Here is a 23,022-nt window from a genome sequence, read left to right as displayed (position 1 = left end):
CTTCAAAATATAAATTGGAGTTTATTACTCCTATAAACAAATAGTAACAAATTCCCTGAAGACTAATAATTAGTGAGAGAAGAAAATGGTTTTGAAAAAGGTTAATGTGAAAGTGTGACAAAAAACAGTTGTTTTTTATTACTGATATTCTAATTAGGAATAATTTAGAGGTACAAAAAGTCTTGAAAATCATCTAGTTCAACCTCCTTATATCATAAATGAACAGGCCCGATTACATTAATAGCATTATAAACTGAAACCAGTGTTAGGATAAGCACTTGATATCAGCAGTTTTCTTGATGGTCATTGTTTGAAAGGCATCATGTGAAAAATTGTCCTTGGAAGATTTCATGTATCAATCTACTGTAAACAAAAGTGATAACGTAGATAAAAACTGAATGTGACTGGATTAATTTGGAATATTAATGAATAAACTATCATCTCTAAATCCTTGAAAGAAAAAAGCTTGGAAATACACTACAAAAGTCATTCTGAGAGTGCATTCTTATATAAACATATACATATAGGCCTCTTATTTAATTACTAGTCAATAATCATTTTGAATTCTTTGGAAATGCTTGTACTTTTCAATTTCTGTATACCTTCTGAGAGTTTAAAGGACAAAGGAAGCTAGTTTTGTCATAAGGGAAATAAAATCTTTGTGGGATAAAGGATGCTTTCATCTAAAATAAAAATTTAGCAATTTGAGTCTTATATGACCAAATAATTCTGTGGTTTAGTGCAGAGACTTTGTTCAGTTTAATTTGAGGCAGGAGTAATTCACTTTGAATTGAGCAATAAGAGAAAGTTAAAAAAAATTGAGTAATGATAAAATAGCAGTTAATGGAAAGAAAATATCAGTGTTGTGAGAAGGATAATACAAATGGAGATATAGAGAGGAAATCTCTAAGTGGTGTTGAGTACTTAATAGGTCATTTTAAAAAACTGGATTGAGATTATATCATATAGGTTTTTAAATGCTGTGTTGAGTGTTGGAATCAGTTCTTCATTTTATTACATGCTATAAAAATTTTTAAAAAGAGAAGTAATATAATGAATCTGATGCTTAAATGGTAATAATCTCATGGTAGGATATGGAGCACACTAAGGAAATGAACACATAGAGGAGATACGAATTATTGCGTTAGCCAAGGCATGAGATGATAAGGATGCAGACTAATAAGTCACACTACTATTGATGCATCCATCACCATTCATCTGTTATCTGTTCATTCAGCACATAACCCTTAAAATTCCCTGATTTTTAGGTGGTATTGAGGCAGGAGATAGATTACCTATAGGAAGATAGAATTGGAGAACTCAGACAATGGGCATCCCACCACCCTAGATTGAAACCCTAGGCTAAAGCTTGTATTTTTTTTTTTTTTTTTTTGCTTTTGACTGCTTGAATGGAAACACTCATACCCTAACATTAGTCAACCTCAAATAGTTGTTTTTAACTTAAGCAGTTCTTCTGTTTTAAGGAACCAGGTACAGGACAATCTCAGGTCAACAAAGACATTAAACCATCCCATTACAAGTGTAAGAAACTAAGATTGTACACTTTCAATTGAATTAGAAAGGCTAATTCCTCATCAATAGAGTATAAAAATCCCTAGACAACCCATTGACATCCCTCTCTTGGGACCCCTGCCTCTTTGGGAGTTCTGTTTTCTATTATAGTAATAAATCCTATTACTTTGCCCTCTCTCTTTGTGTCCATGAATTTCATGCATAAGACAATTCATAAGACAACCCATTCACGCATGCTGTGTGTTATAGTATGGTAGACTCACATAGATATCTCATCCTTAATTTACCCAGGTCTACATATGTGTGTGTTATGCAGTAATGGATGAATGGGTGAAATTTATCACATATTATTACCCTATCTGATTTGAGAGAGTTATGTTTGTACATAAAGATCCCACATCACCATGATTAGGAAGGATCTTCCGGAAGTGAAGCTTTGCAGACATGAAAAACATCCTGATTTACAGAAATATTGGAAGCAAAGGAAGTATTGTGTACAAAGTATAGCACCAGAGAGTACTGCACACTTGCAGAACTAAATAAGTTTGGAATAAAGAACATATTCTATGCAGTGGTAAGTCATGAAACAGCAAAGAGTTGTACTTCTTCAAATACAATTAATCGATACATTGCTCTGCACCCTTTTCTATCAAAAATGTGACTAAATTGTTTTCTTTTAAATCAGATCATTTATATTGTAAGTGATGACTTTAAGAAATGTAATTAGTTTTGGAATTTTAAAAGTTGAAATAATGATACAACAGATCTATATTTTATTGAGAAAATTCTAGAACTTTATTAGAGAGAATTCTTCCTGGGTCTCCAGCATTTGTCCATGTCTCATGAGTAAAACCACTGTCTTTTCAAGGGCATTTGCATAGGGAGCAGCTTTAGAAAATATAGTGTTTCCCTTTGGAAGAAAGGCCAGACATGTTTACTACTCATTTATGAAATATAGTTGATAAGCTCATGATTCCTCTCTTGTAATGTCACCCACTGTGCATATGCAGATGTTACCAATTTCTTTTGCATATTTTTATGGAAATTGTGGCTCAGAACTTGCGTAAGAAAATACTGATAATCTAGATACTGATATACCGATGAATAATAATGTCCTTTTTCTCTGATTTAGTAATCTGTGGCTTCTACCAGCATATACCAAACTTCAGCAAGCTAAGTTATTACTTGCAAATAATGCAAACCATTAGACCTTTTGTCTACGGTTTTACCTTGGCAAGCTATTTTAGAAATCTTTCTTAGAGAACCAAAACACCTTTTAGCCAAGAAGACTCTCTAAAAACTGAACAGTTTTGGTTAAAAGATGGAACAATTGCAAATACTTTATTTTTGGAAGAGGATAGATGAAAGCATCCTGGGTTGATTAATAGGATTTGAGGGAAGTCTAGGAATTGGTAGCAAGATATGTTGCTTACATTAGTGGTCCCCCAGACCATGAATTGTCTTTCACTTCATTGTTTTCTAATAAGGAAACATTGAATGGTGCTGGGTGTTGTTGCAAATGCTCCTTTCCTTGGGAGGGATTTCCTTGGCAATTGGGTTGTCAGTCTCAGCTTTGTTCCATTAAAACAATTTAAACTAAGACTTCCTGGGTAGATAGGATTTTGCCTTCTTTCAGAAAATATGGAGTCTTGTAGCTACACCATGTGTATTTGAAGATTTTTTTCGCCCATACCTGTAATCCCAGTGGCTTGAGAGGCTGAGGCAGGAGAATCTTGAGTTCAAAGCCAGCCTCAGTAAGAGCAAGCAACTCATTGAGACCTTGTCTCTAAATAAAATACAAAATAGGGCTGGAGATGTGGTTTAGTGGTTGCCCTTGAGTTTCATCCCCAGTATAGGAAAAAACAACAACAACAAAAAAAACAAAAACATGAAGGTAGGGAAATTTGTGCTGGCTATAGGCAGAAACCAGGTGACTCATTACAACTTTGGTTGGTTTACTTGTGAGCTCATGTAATTAATTTCCAGGTATGTAATGCTTATTAATGGTACCACCTTCATTATTTTATTCCCAGTTTCTCTTATAGTCTGTAAACCTTAGATTTACTAAATGTGACATGACAGTGAAAGTTCTACAAGTAGATTTTAGTGAGTTCTAGTGGCTAGAAGCATGCTTTGGCTTGCTCAGAGAGATTCCTGTGACAGATTCCCAAGGTAAACCACAGATGAAACAGTTCATAATATTGAAACTCATACTACCTTGGATTTTATTTACAGAGCTGATGAAGATGACCTTCTGGAGGATAAGACAGTACACCAAAAAATTATAGGTGAATGCTAGCAGTTAGTCTGCCACCCAAGGTAGTTCCCATAGCCTTTATTCTGACACAACGACAAAACTCCAGAGATGTTCTGAAAATGGGGCAGTAGTTGCTATATACTAAGGCAACTCTCTAAGACATTTACCTCTGTGAGAACCAGGTTAGTCCCAAACAGCAGATCCATGATCCTTGTGGGAAAAGTGATGTGCCTGTGACTGCTAAGTGAAGAGTCCTTAAATATGAAAGAAATGGTTCCAGAACAGTCTTCTTCTAGCATATATGGGCCTTTGGATAAGACACTTTACTTATACTTATTCATATACCTTATATTTTTGAAGATACAAAATAATATGAATGTGCTGTTGAAGGTCATTTTCAGAGAGGGTAATTTTATTCTACCAGTGTTTATGCTTAAGTAGTAAAATCTCATTTTCATTGAAATTTAACTCCATAAATATTTTACTATACAAAATCTGAATGTGTGCCAAACTATATCAGTCAATACTGATACAATGTGAGTATAATTAGGTAGACGTGCTAGATTAATTGTGCATAATCTATTTAGAGAATCCCACATCATTCTAATGGAAAAATGATTTTATACCAGTAACATGTAAAAACAACAGAACACTGGTCTACAAGGAAAAAAACAGTAGCATATCAAAATCTGTTAATTCACTTAAGAACTAACATCTTAGAAATGGAACAAAACCAAATCAAAAGAAAACTCATATTCTCATTTTTGGCAGCGTATTGCTAAAACTGTAAAAATTGTACTCACACATTAATCAAATTATAAATATCATGGTTTACCAATGTGTAGGAAACACAGTGTAATCAATGTAAAATTTCACAATAGATGTGATTATAACTGAGATGAGCATTTTTACATGCATTAACAAAATATAATTGAAAACAGACAATAGATAAATTAATTATGTACTGAAAAATTTCATGATATAGTTGCTGACTTTTAATTTTTAATTCTTCCTTAGTACAGTGGTGTGTGATACCTTTAATCCCATCAACTCTGGATTCCCATCAGCTCATATATGATTGATATAGTGTAACAGTACTAGACCATTTGTCAAAGTATTTATGGACATCATTTAAAATATATGAAATAAAGAAATTTGAAACCTTAATATTTGAGACACATTCTTAAAAGCTGCTTAAGGAAATTATATGTAAATTTAATGGCTAATATGAGAGTCAATAATGCTAGTGATAAGCAGAAAATAATAGAGGCCTGCTCAGAGATAGAATTGCAAAAATAAAGTTTATTCATGGAGATAATTATTAAGAAATAGCAGAACTTAAAGGTGAAATTAGAATATGGAACATATGAAGTGAATGAAGAAACAGAATATCTATTAGTGATTGTGGAACAAACTATACAGTGCAAAAAAATAAATCATGAAAAATTTTAGTGGTTGAAACTCAAAAAAGAACTATTTTTTGCTGACATAAAATCTGGGGTGAATCTAGCCACTCCCAGGTCAGGTTTTTTTCATGTGTTGACTCAGAACCAGCATCTCTCCATTTTCTACTTCTGTCATTTTCTGTCATTATCCAGAGAGGAGGAGATCATGTTGGAGGTTTATAGGGAGAATTCAAGGTCAAAACCCAACGATATGGTTGTAACATAAGTGAGGGAACCTATAATATGTAGGTTGACTTCCGTCGATAAGACATAACTGAAGATGTGAGGTTTTGAAACAGAGTCTTTGCTCCATGTTAGATAACCATGTGAAGCATACTCTGAGGAGTTTGCCAAGTTTCTAGGGATCAGTGATTAGAAATGCTTTCCCTCAAGATTAAGGGTGATACAGAAGATGAACATTTTGGATATGGAAAGAAGAAAGACTGGTATATCACAGAGAGAAGCCACATTCTTGAAAAAGTGAGGGAGAGCTAGTGATGACCAAGTTGAGATAATGTGATATAAACCTTTGAAATAAAGAAATGACAGCTTAAATCTACAGGATAGGCTTGCTATACAAAATGGGAGAAGATAGTCTCAGAATTACAATGAAAGTACTAAAACTTGCTATAACCATTCTGAATAATTCGGAAAGTGGTTGAAGTAAAAGGATGTGACATTTCAGAGGACAACTGTATAAAATAACTGAGGTAAGAAGATGATAAAACTAGATTCCTCTTTCTTTATAAAAATAAGTATAAGCTAAATAAAACTTCTTGTTATGATAAATTTTAACAGGGTATTATTTAATTATATAATCATTGTCATTAAGGATCATTATGTTCAAAGAATTTAACATATCAATACTATCAGCATCTTCATATAACTTGTATATTTATTTTGTAATGTTTGCTCATTTATCATATGTGGAAACATGATATTTAGCCTTGATTGAAATTGTTTTTGCCATCCAGAATGCATTTAAATTATTTGTCTTCATTACTAATCAGATTATTTGACTATTCTACTATGAAATCTCTTTGAAAATGTGCTTTCTTTAGATATTCTGATAATATTTCAAGTAATTTCAAATTTCTATTACCTGAATCTAGCCATGTGAAGATAAATTTTCCTTGTTCATTCCCTTAAAACTTTAAATCAGTAACCATTCCCACACCTCAGTTTTTAAGTGAGATTTAAGATTTTATTTATGATGGAGTGACTTGTTTAGGGGTAGAAAATTCATTTGGGAAATGCAAGATTTGGTGCTCTCTCAGTGATCCCAAATAGTTGACAGTCCAACAGGGAAACAAATAAATAGGAAGATATTGAGAGGTAATCTGTGTGATACCTGAGAGGAATTTCTTTGTTTAGAATAAAGGATGGCTATCCTGGACCTTAGGTGTGTTGGCCCTACCCCATTGTATTTTCTCAGAGGCTAGCCAAACTAGAAGGGCTACCAGTTTGATTTAGTGTGTGGAACTTTTTGTCAAATAATATTGGTCAACCTGCAGGCCAAGATCAAGGGGCAGTCAGTTCTTCATACCTGTGTAATGAAGTTTCAATAAAGCTTTGCATACTGAAGCTTGGATAAACTTTTTGTTGTTGTTGTTGTCAGTAATTGATGTGTATTTTCACCCATGAGAGTATTGCAGCTTCATTACAATGGAAGCTTTATATTTGAATCCTGTCAAACTTTACCCATATCTTCCTGTGGCTCATTTTTAACCTGAACCCTTTCCCCAAGACAAGCTATAACCAAGAGTGTAGTTATTTTCAGTGAGTTCTCTGACTCCTTCTATTGCATTATGATGCCTGGGTGTGTGTTTGTGAACCCTAGAACTCGCTGTTGGTGTCAAATGAATCAAAATGCAGTCTGCAAAAAAAATTTAGAAGATAAAAAAAAAAAAGTGAAGACGGTCTTGGGCTTTGCAGTTGGAAGAACTCTAGCTAGTATATTGTCATGGGAAAGAAACTCTAAACTGTCACATATTTTAACACTGAAGACTTGGGAAGACTGAAAACTATACCTATTCTAATATTCCATTTCATAGACGAACCTTGTGGAGTTTACAATTTGTTTAGTTTGCAAAGATGGTTTTTGTGGTGGGTCAGTGTTAGAAATCAGATTTACAATCCAATCTTTTGGGTTTCCCAATATATACTTTTTTTTTTTTTTTTTTTTTTTACATCAAGACTGTCAGTGTTATTTATATATATTTGATTCTTGATTTCAAAATAATATGAAAACATTAACTTGGAAATCAGTAGGATATTCATCAATCTGTATTATTCTATATGTAAAGATAAACCTAGATTAAAACCTGAATCTTAGTTACTTTACATGTAGAATTTTCCATTTTTGCTGAAGCTTCTGTCCTTACCAAGAAGTATTGATTTACTTCGTGGTTAAAATTGAGTTACTTTATGGTTAACTTGGTTGGTCACTGGTTTAACAAACGTACACATTAGTTTTTTTTTGACAAATTCAGATTTAGCAAGTAATGGAACTGGAAAGTGATGAGAGACTCACAATTTTTAATCATGAAAAATAAGCATTTTCAGTAAGGTTGAAATGATAGCTTTAGGAAAAAAAATAAAGGCACAGTTCAGAAATTCTAAGACAACTGAAATAGAATAGGGCTAGTAATTAGGAATCCTCAAAAGTTCTGTATTGTGTGTGAGTGCTTTTTATGGATAATATATTTTCATCAAAGCATCTAATATTTTTTTTAAAAAATTGATATTCTAAAAAATAAACTATTGTGCCATTGAAATAGTTAGACAATAGGATACCTCATTTTCAGATAATTCAATGATTCCTCATTATCATATAATATTATAAATGATTGTTACGGTTTGTATCTTTAAGAGCCACAGTAAATTTCATGTTAGGCATTGCAGGAATGTTCAGAGGTGAGAAGCTTAGATTTTGAGAATTGTAACCTAATCAGTGAATTAATACATATGATGAATTAATAATTTGAATGGATTACTGGGTGATAATTTTTGGCAAGTGGGTCCTGGCTGGAGGAAGTTAGTTCCTGTGGGGTCATGCCCTTGGGGATAGATAATATTTTGTCCCTGGCTCCTCATTCCCTCTTTTCTTCCTGACTGCCATGAGCTGAGCATCTTTCTTTTGCCATGCTCTTATTCCATGATGTTCTGGCTTATCTGAGGTTCACAGCCATGGAGGTAGCCAAGTATGGACTGAAATTCCTGAATCTTTGTTATGGTTCAGATGTGAGGTATCCCCAAAAAACTCATGTGTGAGACAATGCAAGAAAGTTGAAAGGAGAAATGATTGTAAGTATTAACCTAGTCAATGAATTAATCCCTGAGGGGATTAACTGAGTGGTAACTGGAGGTAGGTGGGGTGTGGCTGGAGGAAGTGGTTCATGGGGGTTTGGCCATGGGGTATATATTTTGTATCTGGAGAGAGGAGTCTCTCTCTCTGCTTTCTGATCATCATGTGAGCTGCTTCCCTCTGCCATACTCTTCTGCCAGGATGTCCTGGCCTCACCTGAGTCCCAAGAAATGGAGCAGGCCTTCTATGGACTAAGATCTCTGAAACCGTGAGCCCTTAAATAAACTCTTCCTCCTTAAAAATTATTTTGGTCAGATCTTTTAGTCACAACAGTAAAAAAGCTAATTAAACACTCTGCTTTAAAAAAAAAAATTTTTTTTGGGTACCGGGAATTGAACCCAGGGGTACTTAACCCCTAAGCACATCCCCAGCCCTTCATATTTTTTATTTTGAGATGGACTCTCACTAAGTTGCTTAGGGCCTTACTGAGTTGGTGATGCTGGCTTTGAACTTGCCATTCTCCTGCCTCAGCCTCCTGAGCCACTAGGATTGCAGGCATGTGCCACAGTGACAGCAGAAAACCCTTGAAGCTCTGAGCCTAAATAAATTTTTCCTTCTCTAAGTTGTTCCTGTCAGGAATTTTGTTCAGTGATTAAAAACTGACTAATCACTAGGTAAATGAATTATTTCCTGTATATGGTAATGATACAATGGAAATTTTGAACGCACAAGAACTCTGTGTTCCAAATCATGACAGTAAGAAATTTATGTATGTTTTGCTACATTTCTGTAGCAGGAAACACAATGAATTGTCTATATTTATCCCTGGGCAAAATATTATGTTTACTGTTGTGCAGTTGGTGTTCTTCTTATGTTCTTAAGGGCCAGGACATTCTTCGCAATATGAAAGTTTTTCTATCATTATCATGAAGCATTATTTTGGCCCCTGTTATAGTATTGCAAAAAAAAACATGTGTCATGCAATAAATATTGACAAATCACCTTGTATTTGCTCTTCAGACATATATGGACAAGGGAAAACACTTAGTAGATATTCAATAAAGAAATACAAGGGCATTTTTTCAGAAAACAGTATATTTGAGTAAATTTTACAGGAAAAAATTTGAATGAGGCAAGGATTATATTGTAGGACTTTAAAGGACAAATGATTTATATTTTAGTATTCTGTTAGCACACACCATTGACATAGGAATGAGGGAATATATACAAATGACTAATTTAATGAAAAAATAGCAGAATAATGTATAAGTGAGAATTGAGGAGCGGGAGCGTTTATTGGCAAAAAATACTTGCGGCATCCATTAGAAGATAATGAAGTACATTTTGTTACTGGTACATTCAATTTTGGTAATACACAAGACATGAGGTTAGGAAAAATGATCTCTCCCAAATATTTCTTAAAATACTAAAGTTGCAGATATTTTAATTATAACATCTTTCTTTTTTCCATTACATGCTTATCACCAGTCAGTTACACACAGAGTAATTGTGTGTTTTTTTTAATTGAAGAGATAAGTTGCTTTGCTGGAGTTGAGACAAGTTGATAAAAAATACTACCGAATTAACAAAAGGCAAAATCTGATGTAGTCAGGTTTAGAATCAAGGAGATAGTGTCAGTGGCATTGATTCTACTTTGTAATGAAAATAAAATGCCTAAAGACACCATTTTTGTTTTTCTTTGTAATATTTTAAAAGATGATCAGAAGCAAACCATAAATTTTAAAACTACAAAAAAATTAAGTTTTAATCTTGAATTAAAAAGTTTAAAAGTTACATAAATTATTTACTTATTTATTTTCTACTTTTCATTACTTAACAATAAAATTTAATTTATTCTCATGCATATATTTAAAATAATATGTTTAGCGTTTAATTTGAAATTTTATTTGAGTACTGATAGAATTTAAAACTCCATACAAAATGTTATATGAATCCATGTAAATCCCGACTTTTCCTAAATAGTGAAATCTTACAGTATAACTTTTAAGTTTTAGTGTTTAAAATCACTTGGAGTAACTTCTGGAATTATTATTATTATTCTTTGGATAGTGGTAAAGAAGAATCAGATACTCTGAGCATAACTTTCAGAATCTCAATTTGTTCAGCATTTCACATCTAAACGTGAAAACAACAACCAAAACTAAATATTATTCTTTTCACACATTTACAAAGAAAATGTATGATTTTAATGAATAATGTAAGATTTAAATTCATATTTTCAAATTGTGTATGTTTTATGATTTGTTCTGGGAAGCTTTCAGAGTGAGGATTGGTAGAATTAAGACACATTTTTGAAAAATATTTATTAAAATATATCTGAGTTACACAAAACCCAGGATAACAAGGGGAAGTACTTTGAGGCTGCCACCTGAGAGCTGAAGGTAATTCTGCCCAAAGGATTGAGTATGTTTCATTAAATCAATCCAGAACTAAATCAAAACTAAAAATCTATGATGATATTTTGTCATGCATACATCTTCCAGTTTTGCAATTTATAATTTATATTTCTGGCACAATATAATTTACTTAAAGACACTTAGCTGACTGTCTGTTTTTCCCAAATTAAAAGGAAGATAGAATTAATTGTAAAATGTTTCTCAGAATAATTTTTTAGACTTGCCCAGAGGATTTTGAGAGTCTTATACAATGGCTACATCATACATTTTTGTTTTGTAATAATATAGTATTTTCTTTTTGGTCAATTTTTAAAAATTCTTATGATTAAAGTAAAGGAAAAGAAAATGTATATCCTAACTATACCTGTTCATAATGTAAAATAGCTACAAGAAGAATGCAGACTAGACTGTAAATATCTTATTAATTTGGATAATTCTCTCTTTACTTTTAAACCAAGTAATAGAGCAATTACACTATGTCAATTAAATGTTACATAAAAACAATGAAAATCCATATCAGCACCCCAGATCTGCTCTCTTAGATATTACAAGCCTATTTGGATAGTCCTTTGAAAAATTTACTTAACGGTAATTAAATGCAATTAATAACTTCTTTTATGCTATGGCGTTTAATGACTATTTGAATAAGTTAATAATCTCTTTTAATGGAACTTTTTCTCATTTAAAGCAGTACTACCTTGTGTAGTGATGTGTCTCAGCTTCCTCTATTTTTAGTAGGATCATAATTATTAAGTACATTGCCATGAAGAGAATAAATAAGGTTAATGGAATATTTTGGACCAGGTCTTATGGAAGAGTTACATCTTAATGGGGTGCTCAAATATTTTTTCCCTGACTTTGTAGCTTCAGAAATTCAGTTTTATTATTTTGAGCAAGAGAAACGAGGCTCTGGAGAATACATTTGCATTAGCCAAGCATAAGAAGCTGATTTATAAATGATAATACCTATTTTATTTTTAAAGATAATTGATATTTCTTTACTAAAATACAGTTATCTGGAGGGTCTGTGACTGAAGAAATCATGCCTATTAAGTTTACTGTTAAATCCCTGGGGCTTAGAAAATTAATTTGAATTCCTTCAACAACAATTATTTATTCTTAACAGTTTCTGATATTAAATCATTTGGGAGATTACAAGAGTTATCAGTATTACTAAAAGATTTTTAAATGTCAGGTTGGTGAATACTTAGCAATATTGGTGTTTGGTTTAATATCCAATTTACTGATCTTATAAATCAGTTAATAATTAGCATTTTTAATTAAATAAGTAACCCTTCTCAAAATATTCACATAAATCTTGCATAGCAATAATTGGAATACATATTAAAATTAAAACTTCAATAGTTTTTAAATATTGATTTAAATTTTGTGTAAGCAAATTTTCCCAGTGTATAATTACATTACCAAGTCTAACATATCAATTTATCTTAAGGGTTTTAACCACCTTTTATTTTTCTTTTACACAAGTGACTGTTCTTTTTGATTCTGTGGCATTTTTATAATTGTATATATTTGTGTTGTCCAAAATTTTATTTTGATAAAAGTATGCTTTGTGAAATAATTTAATCAAGCTAATTAGCACATCCATCACCTCACATACTTATATTTTTGTAGTGAAAACATTTTACTCTCTAAGCAATTTTCAAGTATACAGTACATTCTTATTAAATGTAATCACCATGGTGAACCACAGATTTTCAGATCTTATTCTCCTAAGTGATACCATTCCATTCATCCTTCCACCCTCTGGTAACCACCATTTCTGCTCCTAGGGATTATACTTCTTTAGATTCCACATATAAGTGTGATCATCTGGCATTTGTCTTTCTGTGTCTGGTTTATTTCATTAACATTTTGTCCTTCATGTTAATCCACATTGTTGCAAATGACAGGATTTCTTCCTTTTAACCATTTTTAAAGAAGAAAATTGTACATATTTTAGTGCTCCTACAGCAAACTGTTGTGGCTTAAATCTGGTTACAAATTTCAAATCCTAGGCATTTACATCTCTTTTCATCATTTTCCTATTTCTTACACTTTGCACATGTGGAAAGTTTATATTTTCCTGTAGCTGAGTCTAATTTTGTACTGTCCTAGGATTTATCAACCATACAAATAAGAAAGTCATCTCCTAAATTTACAAATTCTGGTTGTTGGTAGCATAGTCTATTCATTGGACTTTGTTGAACACTTAAGATTCAAACTTAAGGTCCTGGCCATCAGATTGGACTTCCTTTTTACAAATAAACTTTACTTATTATATGCCCTTAAATCTTTTAAAAACAAAATCGCAACATCAAAAAACCCCTTCAAGCCTACCTTTTAATTTTGTGTGATAATTCAGTATCTTCACAAAAAATGATTTTCAAGTCCCCATTGCTAGTGTTACATGACAATGTTTCTGTTACTGTGGTATATAGACCCGGCATGTTAACATTACTTAACATTCATGGACCCTTCTTATTATTTCCTTATTGGATAGGACTAGGTAGCAATTTTATCTACCAGGAGAGGAGCTATTTCTACCTACTTATTACTCTACTTCTACCTTCTGCTAATGGACCAAATGTCTGAAATGCACAGTTGTTCTTTTTTGTATTGGGAATATGATTATCAATATGAAATAACTCCTGAACTCCTTTTCCACCTGATTACTATTTCTGACTCTTAATGCCAATAAGTCCTTTCTGTTCCTGGTACAGAACTACTTTAGGTACTACTGATTTACTTAAAGGTCCCTGCTTATGCAGACAGAAAGAAATACATGTCTACATTTTAGAAACACACTTATAATTAGAAAAAAATACCCATCCATTATCTATTTATTAAAAACTATGGAAATTATGGATTTTCTACCCTATCTTTTGTATTATTAGTGCTCGTTTATAATTTTCACATTAATTCTTCTCATGTTATGAATTTATAACCTTTGATAGACACAAGTTGTTTTATTTAGTCATATTCATTTTTTTATGATTATACTGTCAAAGATTAGCCATGGAATTTCCATTTGGGTTGCTTTTCTTAGCCAGCCTTTTGAAACAAACTGACTTTTTAGGTAAACACTTTTCTCTAGCAACAAGGATGTGTACTAGAAACATTCTGTGTTTCCTTTCTCCTTTTCTTTTTCTTCCTTTTCTTTTTTTCTTTCTTCCTCCCTTATAATAACAATTAAGGAGTCCTATTCTTTCTTGTTAGGGGACAACAGGCAACAAGCTTCCAGATGCTAGAATTGTGCAATAGATGGCTGAGGGCAAAAGTAATGCTACTGGTATTTGGCTTTTTTAGGAAGAGATATGGAATACAATATTTTAGGTTTATGAGTTCACATTGACTTTTTTGTGTAACATTGCACATTGCTGTATTCATTTACCTTTATTATGAAGTTTCCCCAGTTTCAAAGACTTTGTAGTACAGCAACAAAAATGTTGCTCTGTAAGCATGATATCAAAGCAAGGCAAGTTAGAACAAGTAGATTTAAGAAGCAACTCTTCTAAACCTGTGATGAATGGAGCCCTGCTAGTACAAATGTCAAGAGTTACCTGCAATGTGAGAGTGAAATCAGAACAATGCAGTGAGTTTAACTTGGCCTCTTTATTGGCTTTACTTTCCTATATGAAATTCTTAAATAGAGGTGTTAGGGTTTCATGTATTTTCCTATTAAAAGTAATTTAAAAATTATTTTCAAATGGTGGATGGATGTGTTAATTGTGAAAATCCAAAAGGGGCTGAACACACCAGCCTGGGAAAGATCATGTTTGCTTCTGAATCTCAGGAACTTCTGGAATCAGGAACCATGGGTTCTTCTACCATGATGTTTTTATTTTTCAAGTACATTTAGACTGGTCTTGGTTACACAATGAAATCCATGGATCCTCTGTTGGTAGCACTTTGCATCTTGCAGCATTGATCACCAGATAGACTCTTCTCATTTCTGGAACATGACTCTGGTCAAGATGTTGGTTAAGGTACCCATCTTGGACCATTCACTAAGAGCAGGAAGCTTGGCTCATATAAGAACCTGGCGGCTGGATGGACTGCAGTGGTTCCAATTAAAAGGGAAGAATGTGAAAACTATGGAATAGGAGCGTACAAAATGTAAAATGTCTTTGCTTGGCATAATAAAAAAGAGTCATGGCAATATACCTAGCATTAATTTATTCCCTTTGTTCCTTCACTCATTGCTTTCTAAATGTTGTTGGTTGTATTAGTTTCCTAGGGCTTCCATAACAAAATACTAAGGGGCTTGAAAGACAGAAATCTACCATCTAACAATCCCTAAGGCTGCAAGTCCAAGGTCAAATTGTTGGCAGATTTGGTTTCTCTGGACACTTTTCTTTTTGGTTTGCAAATGGCCTGTCTTCTTTCTGTGTCTTCACAGGGCTGTCCTTTTGTCCTCAACTCTTCCTCTTATAAACAGACTAATTATATAAGATTAAATTCCACCCACATGACCACATTTAAGCTTAACTCTTTCCATAAGGACCCCCTCTCCAAATATAGTCACATTTTAAGCTACTAGTAATTAGTATTTAATATGAATTTTGGAGGGTCATAATTCAGTCAACTGAATTGAAAGTCTAAGTCTCAAATTATTTAGTCTGATTTGAAGTTGAGTAAATTACTAGTTTCACAGTAAAATGTGTATTTGTTTAACCAATATATTCTTGACCACTACATTAATCATTTTTCATTGGATAGTACTTCATAGACATTGATAATAATATCTTCAAAAAAAATCACCCTTTGTTTTAAACACTTCCTTCTCCATATTTAACTCATTATGGTTTTTGTTGCTGCTGCTTCTTTTTTTTTGGTACTTGGATTGAACCTAGAGGCAATTAACCACTGAGCCACATCCCAACCCTTTTTTTGTATTTTATTTAATTTAGACACAGGGTCGGGCTTAGTTGCTTAGGGCCTCATTAAATTGCTGAGACTGGCTTTGAACTTGTGATCCTCCTGCCTCAGCCTCCAGAGTCCCTGGGATGACAGGTGTGCGCCACCTTGCCTGGCACTGTTGCTTTAATCTCCTCATTTGCTCTTTTTAGTATGGCAGCTTATCTTTTGTTGTCTACACCATCTTTTTGCTATTTATAGATGAGCTACTGGGGCTTTCTTGGACTACTGAGCTGCCAATAAACAGTAGATTTTATTTAGAGTTTAAAAATTTGTAGGCAAATGGATGAAATTGGAGAATATCATGCTAAGTGAGATAAGCCAATCTCAAAAAACTAAAGGATGAATGATCTCGCTGATAAGCGGATGAGGACATATAATGGGGGGTGGGAGGGGTTAGCATTAGGTTTAGGGTTAGGTTTAGGGTTAGGGATAAGGAGAGCGGTAAGAATGAAGGAAAGAAGGACTGTATAGAGGGAAAAGAGGGGTGGGAGGGGTGGGGGGGAAGGGAAAAAAAATAAACATCATTGCCCTATGTAAAAAAAAAAAAAATAAAGTATTACTTATTTTCATTGGGAAAAAGAAGCACTTAGATTTGAGACTATCACCTTTCAAACCATTTTGTTTATTCATGGATCACACATTTCTAAAGTTTAATAATGTTTAATTCTGTTTGTTAAAGTGAGAGTGATTTATTTAAAAGTCCCAGTGTCTTTTGTTTAATTCCAAGAACTAGTGTTCAGTATTCATTCGACAATATCATTAGCCTTTCCTTAATGAGTATTTACTCTTGATGTCGTACTTTTTGTGCTTTTGTTGTTTCATTCTTAGTCTAGGAATGTAAGTTCTTATGTTTTTAATACACACCCATCTGTCTACAGACACAAATATGGAAATCAGGATTTTATTCCTCCCTCAAGAATTCCTTCCTGTATACATCTCCAGACCCCTCAGAACTTCTCAATACTGTATACCCATCCAGTTGATTTTGCTATATGTCTTGAAAAAATAGGAATTACAATCTCATCTCTGATGTATTATTATATAATGAATATAAATAATTATCTTTTAGTCTAATGTACATTTATTTACGTTAGTGCAAATGATTGGGAAGTGTTAACTGGATCCTCACTTCTATATATTGTCGAAATTAATGCTTCACAGTTGGAAGTCTATAAAACGTTTGTTTAAAAAGCAATTCATTAACTATATTGAAAGAATGTTACCTTGATTTGAAATAAACTGTTAGAAAAAGAGACTAAAGTTTCATTTACAGACTTTTGTGTATTTGAAAAATATGTATCTTTTTGTTCATTTTTGGTTAGTAAATTCTTTTTCATGACCATTGGAGTTTTGTTTAAAATCAACATTTGCCAGTATATCTATAGACATATTTTTCTATATTTTAATATCTTTGACACCTGCTCATATGCATTCTCATTGCATTATAAATTAAATAGTATAAATCATAACAAATATTAGCTAAAAACATAATTGGAAAAATTAGTAATTTTTAAAATAATTTTTAAAATTTTTTATTGGGCTGAATTTTAGAGTCAATAAGAGTTGATATTTGAGTTGCTGTAAATACTTTTCATTTCTGATTTTGAGTTCTTTCTGCTCATGGCTTCTGCGTATACATACTTCCTCCATTTCTCAGCACATTGGTTTGTAATTATTGGTTTTGCTTTTATTTTAGGATGTTTTAAATAATCTGGGATCCTGCGAACTGGATGAAGATGATCTAATGCTTGATTTAGAGTTTTTAGAGGAACAGAATCTTCATCCCTCAGGTAAGTGTTGAACAAATACACAATATAACTAATTTCTGTCAATTAGCTTACACTGGTAAACTAAATATTATTGAGACTGTATTCAGTCTTTTCAATCTCCCTTTATATTTTATGTGCAAGGAAAATATAATGTACTATGGAAGTTCATTATGGAAACATTGATCAGGTTGGAAGAAATTTATAAAATAGGAAAACAACTATAAAACAAGATTCTTGTCAAAGAAAAATATTTCAATTGAATACTGAACAATGTAAAAAGTTAATATTTTCTCTTTAGGGTAAGAAAATAATTACTGCCATCCCACTTTTCATTAATTTTATACAACCAAATGCAAGTTGTGTGGATCTAGAATTACCATTCCAAATCCTAGTCTCTATTTCAATAACCACACAAATTAATGCTGAGGCAGTAATATTTGGCTCTAAATTAATAATTCCAAATAGCAGCCACAAACATATATTCATAAACACATAAAAACATAGAGTTGTAGTATGTAAGAAATAAATCCATGTTGAATGAATTATGAAGAGGTCCCCTACATTCATAAAAATTTGAATTTATATTAAAGCATAAAATGTCATGTCTTCTCTTTCCAAAATATCTCCATGTAGATTATAATAATTCATTATTCAAATTTAGATTTTTGACAGCAAAGGAATAATTTTAAATTCTCTTTTTATTTCTGATAATGCCTTTAATGTAGTCATTTTTAAAGTTCATGTGAAATATTGTTAAACAAAAGCTCTAAAATCTTGGATCCTGCTAAATAAATTTGAGAAAATTCAACCTTTAGATCATAACATCCTTATTTTCATCTTATGGGCATTAGAAATAATCTCCACTGTAATTTCTAGCTGTAACATTTTATGATGAGCTTCTGTTTATGCATATATTTATGCCATAGATGATATCATATTAACAATTTCCAAAAGAAGTCAATAGTGATATTTATACTTTCTTACACTGTTAGACTAATATCTAAAATGAAGTTAATTGTAAAATTTTTTATTGAAAAGAATTTAAGATACAAGTTTCTCACAATATTCTTCTTGCAGTTTAATTGATAGCCTTTTAAATATGTAGATCTTTCTCAGTTTTATCTAGATGGCTTCTAAAGTTTGTCATTCATATGTATTTGTCTTAAGAATTGTACATTGTGGAAATGGATAAAGGTACAACACCATATTGAAGTTAGATTTTTCATTATTTAGTGGAACTATGTATGTATTTACCTTTAGATTCAACTATGCAGTTTCCATATACATCATCCTGTGATACTGATAAAAGACAGAATATTATATGCTTATGTATTAAAATATTTGTGAGAGCAAAGTATTAGGACACCTCAAATGTTCATCAGTAGAACACTTACTAAATATATAATAGTATACTTAGCAGTCATTAAAAGGAATGAGAGATGTTCATCCTACTATTGCATTGCAAGGATAATTATTGATGACGAGATTTACGAGATGGTCTAAATTGGCAATATGTAAATTCACCAACCATCTAAACATTAAGTATAATAAGTAGATATTTTCTTCCTTTTGGTGTGATTTCCAGAGAAGTATTTTGCCCTTCTCTTCCTTCATTCCCAATCCCATAACTACTAGTCTACAAGAAAATGAGAGGGGATTTTTCTGACAATATGACAGATCAGAAACAAATTCCATAATTTTAAAGGTATTTGATTTTCTGCAAAGAACAAGAATATAACTAAACTTTGCTAATTTGGGATTTTTAATCCCTTTTTTTTTAAACTGATAATTGAACCATGGGGCATTTTACAACTGACCTACATCCCTAGCACTTTTTATTTTTTTAAATTTTGAGACAGGGTCTTGTTGAGTTGCTTAGGGCTTCACTGATTTGCTGAGGTTGACCTCAAACTTGTGATCCTCCAGTGTCAGCCTCCCTAGTCACTGAGATTACAGGCCTGTGCCACCGTGCCTGGCTAATTTGGGATTTTAAAAAATTAGATTGAACCACGAGTTTTAAGAAATAATGGGATTGTTGGAGAGAAATAGTTAAATGCCAAAATAAGATTGCCAATAGGTAACCAAGGAATTCTACAGGATAATTAGTGTGGTTTTATTTGACAGATAATTGACCTAATGATAGGGGAGGGAAGATAGCTGTCTATTAGAAGAGCTAAATGCAATATGACTTCCTTGTTGGTATACTCATTTTAAAATATATGCAAAAAGTATATTTTAATCTGATTTATGTTACACATATATACATATATTAGAACAGCATGACACCCTATAAATATGTACAATTTCTGTGTTTTTATGTATCACTTAAATTACAATAAGTAAAAAACATTTTTTAAAATTCTGAGTTAATCAGAGAACTCTGAGGATTGAGTGAGTTATAGCATTATACTTTTAGTTTTTTTAATTTATACAATAAGTTATAGCTCATTTGCTGTAATGATGTTTTGTTAAGGTTTTTAAGGAAAACTCTAGAGGTGGAGGTGGTTGAAACAATGTGGCATTTGGGATTTGCTTTACCAACAAGTGTGGGCAAAAGAATAGATGAAGCAAAGCTAACAAATTGTTGACATCTATCAAACTGGGTAGTGGGTGCATGGAAGGAAGAAGAACTCATAGAATTAAAGTTTTGTGAAATGAAACATTATATTTTGTGTATTTTTGAAGATTTTCATAACAATTAAAATAATTGAAAAAAGTGTAGATAATATAACAATTTTAGTTATGTTTGGTTGCCAGTCATAATGATTTACAAATATAAAGTCTTAACTAAATGTATCTTCTTTGGGACAAAAGTTAACCTATTTAAGTTTTAATTTCTCCTTTACAAATTAATAATAATGCTATGTAGTTTGTTCATGTCCTTTAAAGAATTAAAGTGACATAGTAAGTTTTATTAATTTTCTGAGTCTATTTCGAGGTATAGGTTGCTTGGTTGAAAGCTTAATAGAATGTCTGATGTTAATAAGCAATGAATCCCCTGAAATGAACTGGGTAAAATGAAATCCTTGGACAGCTGAATAAGATGACATTTCTGCACATGGATGTTATAAAAAATCTGGTAAAATATCAAATAATGCATATTCTAAATAAAAATTTAGGTTTTAGTTTTGGAGTACTTAATCTTTAGCTATTTGTTCTACAGTGAACTAGAATATAACAATATTTCTATGTAGGTAATTCCACTATTACCTTCATAGTAGTAGAAGCTGATGGAAAATATCCATCTCGATAGCATGCTAGTGAAGCATTATAATTGATCAAATGAGTTAAAAGGAAAGAAGGTTAAAACATTTTGGCATTATCCATCTGGAATATCTTTTTGAAAAATAATATTTTACTTATTCTTATTCTATACAATCCACCCCTACCTGTTACTGCTATGGGTGGATTTTATATCAACATGAGCAATCAGTAGTTAGTGATCTAACTGGATGGGAATTCATTGGTGGTTATCAGGTGATGGGGTGAGGGAAATGGGGAGATGTTAGTCAAATGACACAAACATTCAGTTATTAAATGGACAAGTTCTGGGTATCTAACATACAATATGGTTAATGATGGATGTATTAATTAATTTGATTGTTATAATCATTGTATAATCTGTACACATATAAATCTCTTTGTATTTTTTCAATGTATTCAATCTTTGTCAATTAAGTATTTTAAAATTTAAAAAAAATTAAAATAAGCTGATGGTCAGAATGGAAAATTGTGCTGTATCCATATGATAGTATAACATTCAGATGAAAAACATGAAGTTTTGACACATACAACAACGTGGATAAATTGCAAAATAATTATGCCGCACAAAAGGAGCTGAATCAAAAGAGTAAATACTGTAAGATTCCTTTTGTGGAAAAATTCAAAACTGCAAACTAAATTCTAGTTACAGAAAGCAAAGCAGTGGTTACTGGGATTGGACAGGAGGAGGACATGAAGAAACTACAAAAGGACAATATAATAAGAAATGTGGGAAGATTAAATACGTTGATTATCTTGATTCTATATACTTTTGTCAAAATTTATCAAATTGTGTACCCGAAATATATATGATTTATTGCATATTGATTAGATCTTGATAAGTGTTTTAAAAACAGAAAAAAAATGGGAAGGAAAATTGAATGCTTGTAATGAGCCAGGCTCTTTTCCTAGATCATGGCAAGTTCATCTCATGATAACTCTTAGGGAAAATTATACCTCAAATATCCATTACAAATAAATAAACTGCAAGTTAATATCAAAGACTGAAGGTACTTTGTAGTCCCATACATACAAATTAAATTTTCAGCTACTAAATTTTCGGCTAATTAAATTTTCCATAGTGACCTTGGAAGGTGGTCTTTACAGCATATTTTCTTCATTTGTAAAATGGCAACAATTATGTCTGTCTCGAATTATCATCCTAAGTGAAGACATATTTATACGCAAAGTGCCTTTCCAGGTTACCTATAATACAGTAGGAACCCACCACAAGTCGGTCATGTCCCATGGAATTTTTCACAGTTTTAATTCCTTGTTAAAAAGTGTCTTGCCATTAGTTAGTTTTTCATGGTCCTTAGTTTCTGAATACTTAATAATTATTATAGATTATTTAAAATATACTTTCTGATTTAAATTTCACTATGTAAATTTGGTCTAGCATCCTAAATGGTGATTTACTAGTATTAAATATTCAAAATTTAATTAGAGTACTTTGTTTATAATAGGTACATTTATAATAGGTATAGTACATTTCTTCGTGTTAAAATCCATGCAATTTTAAAAGCACAAAAATATATTTTCCTGGATATTAATCAAATGTCCAAAATACCACAACATATTTGAAATAATAACATCTCTGACAAAGAGTAAGTTTCTGTTTTAAATACCTTAAAAGTTAGTAACCCAAATCATTAATATTCAAAGGGAAAGTGAGGTGTTTTTATGCATTAAATTTGATCTTTACCATTTGCAGATGATTTACTTATTTGAAAAATATTTCATTTATTTAGTGTTCATTGGGGAAAAGAATGTAATGGTCATTTGGATAATAGAGTGAGAAAATCTTATATTGTTTTTGTTATTTATTTTGGATGTTGGATCTAAAAACACCTAGAGCATTATCTCTTGGTATATGTCCAAATGCAAATGGGGAAGTAATGGCCCAATGATATCAATTAGGAATTAATTAGGGAGTAGCTAAATTATTTTGAGTTTGATGAACAAGCATTACAAAAATTCTTCAGTGAGTTAGAAACTCCTTCTGTGCCTATTAATTAAGAAGGTAATTTTAGTTATTAATTTTTAATGGATAATAGCACAGCAGAGCAGAGATGAAACCCTAGTGGTTTTGCTAATATGAATGGTAACG

General features: G+C 31.9%; 1 protein-coding gene across 1 annotated transcript in view; it reads left to right on the top strand.

The window, feature by feature from the left end:
* The window catches only part of Ccser1 (coiled-coil serine rich protein 1), a 1,248,518-nt gene that overhangs the window by 202,029 nt on the left and 1,023,467 nt on the right, over positions 1-23,022 (top strand). The window contains 1 exon segment of the mRNA XM_047566362.1: positions 17,579-17,672. Within this exon segment, the coding sequence (XP_047422318.1) occupies positions 17,579-17,672 (94 nt within the window).

Source organism: Sciurus carolinensis, chromosome 10 (genome assembly GCF_902686445.1).
Source record: "Sciurus carolinensis chromosome 10, mSciCar1.2, whole genome shotgun sequence".
NCBI lineage: Eukaryota > Metazoa > Chordata > Mammalia > Rodentia > Sciuridae > Sciurus > Sciurus carolinensis.
Note: the sequence above shows the minus strand (reverse complement) of the source record. Positions and strands in the feature narration are given on the sequence as shown.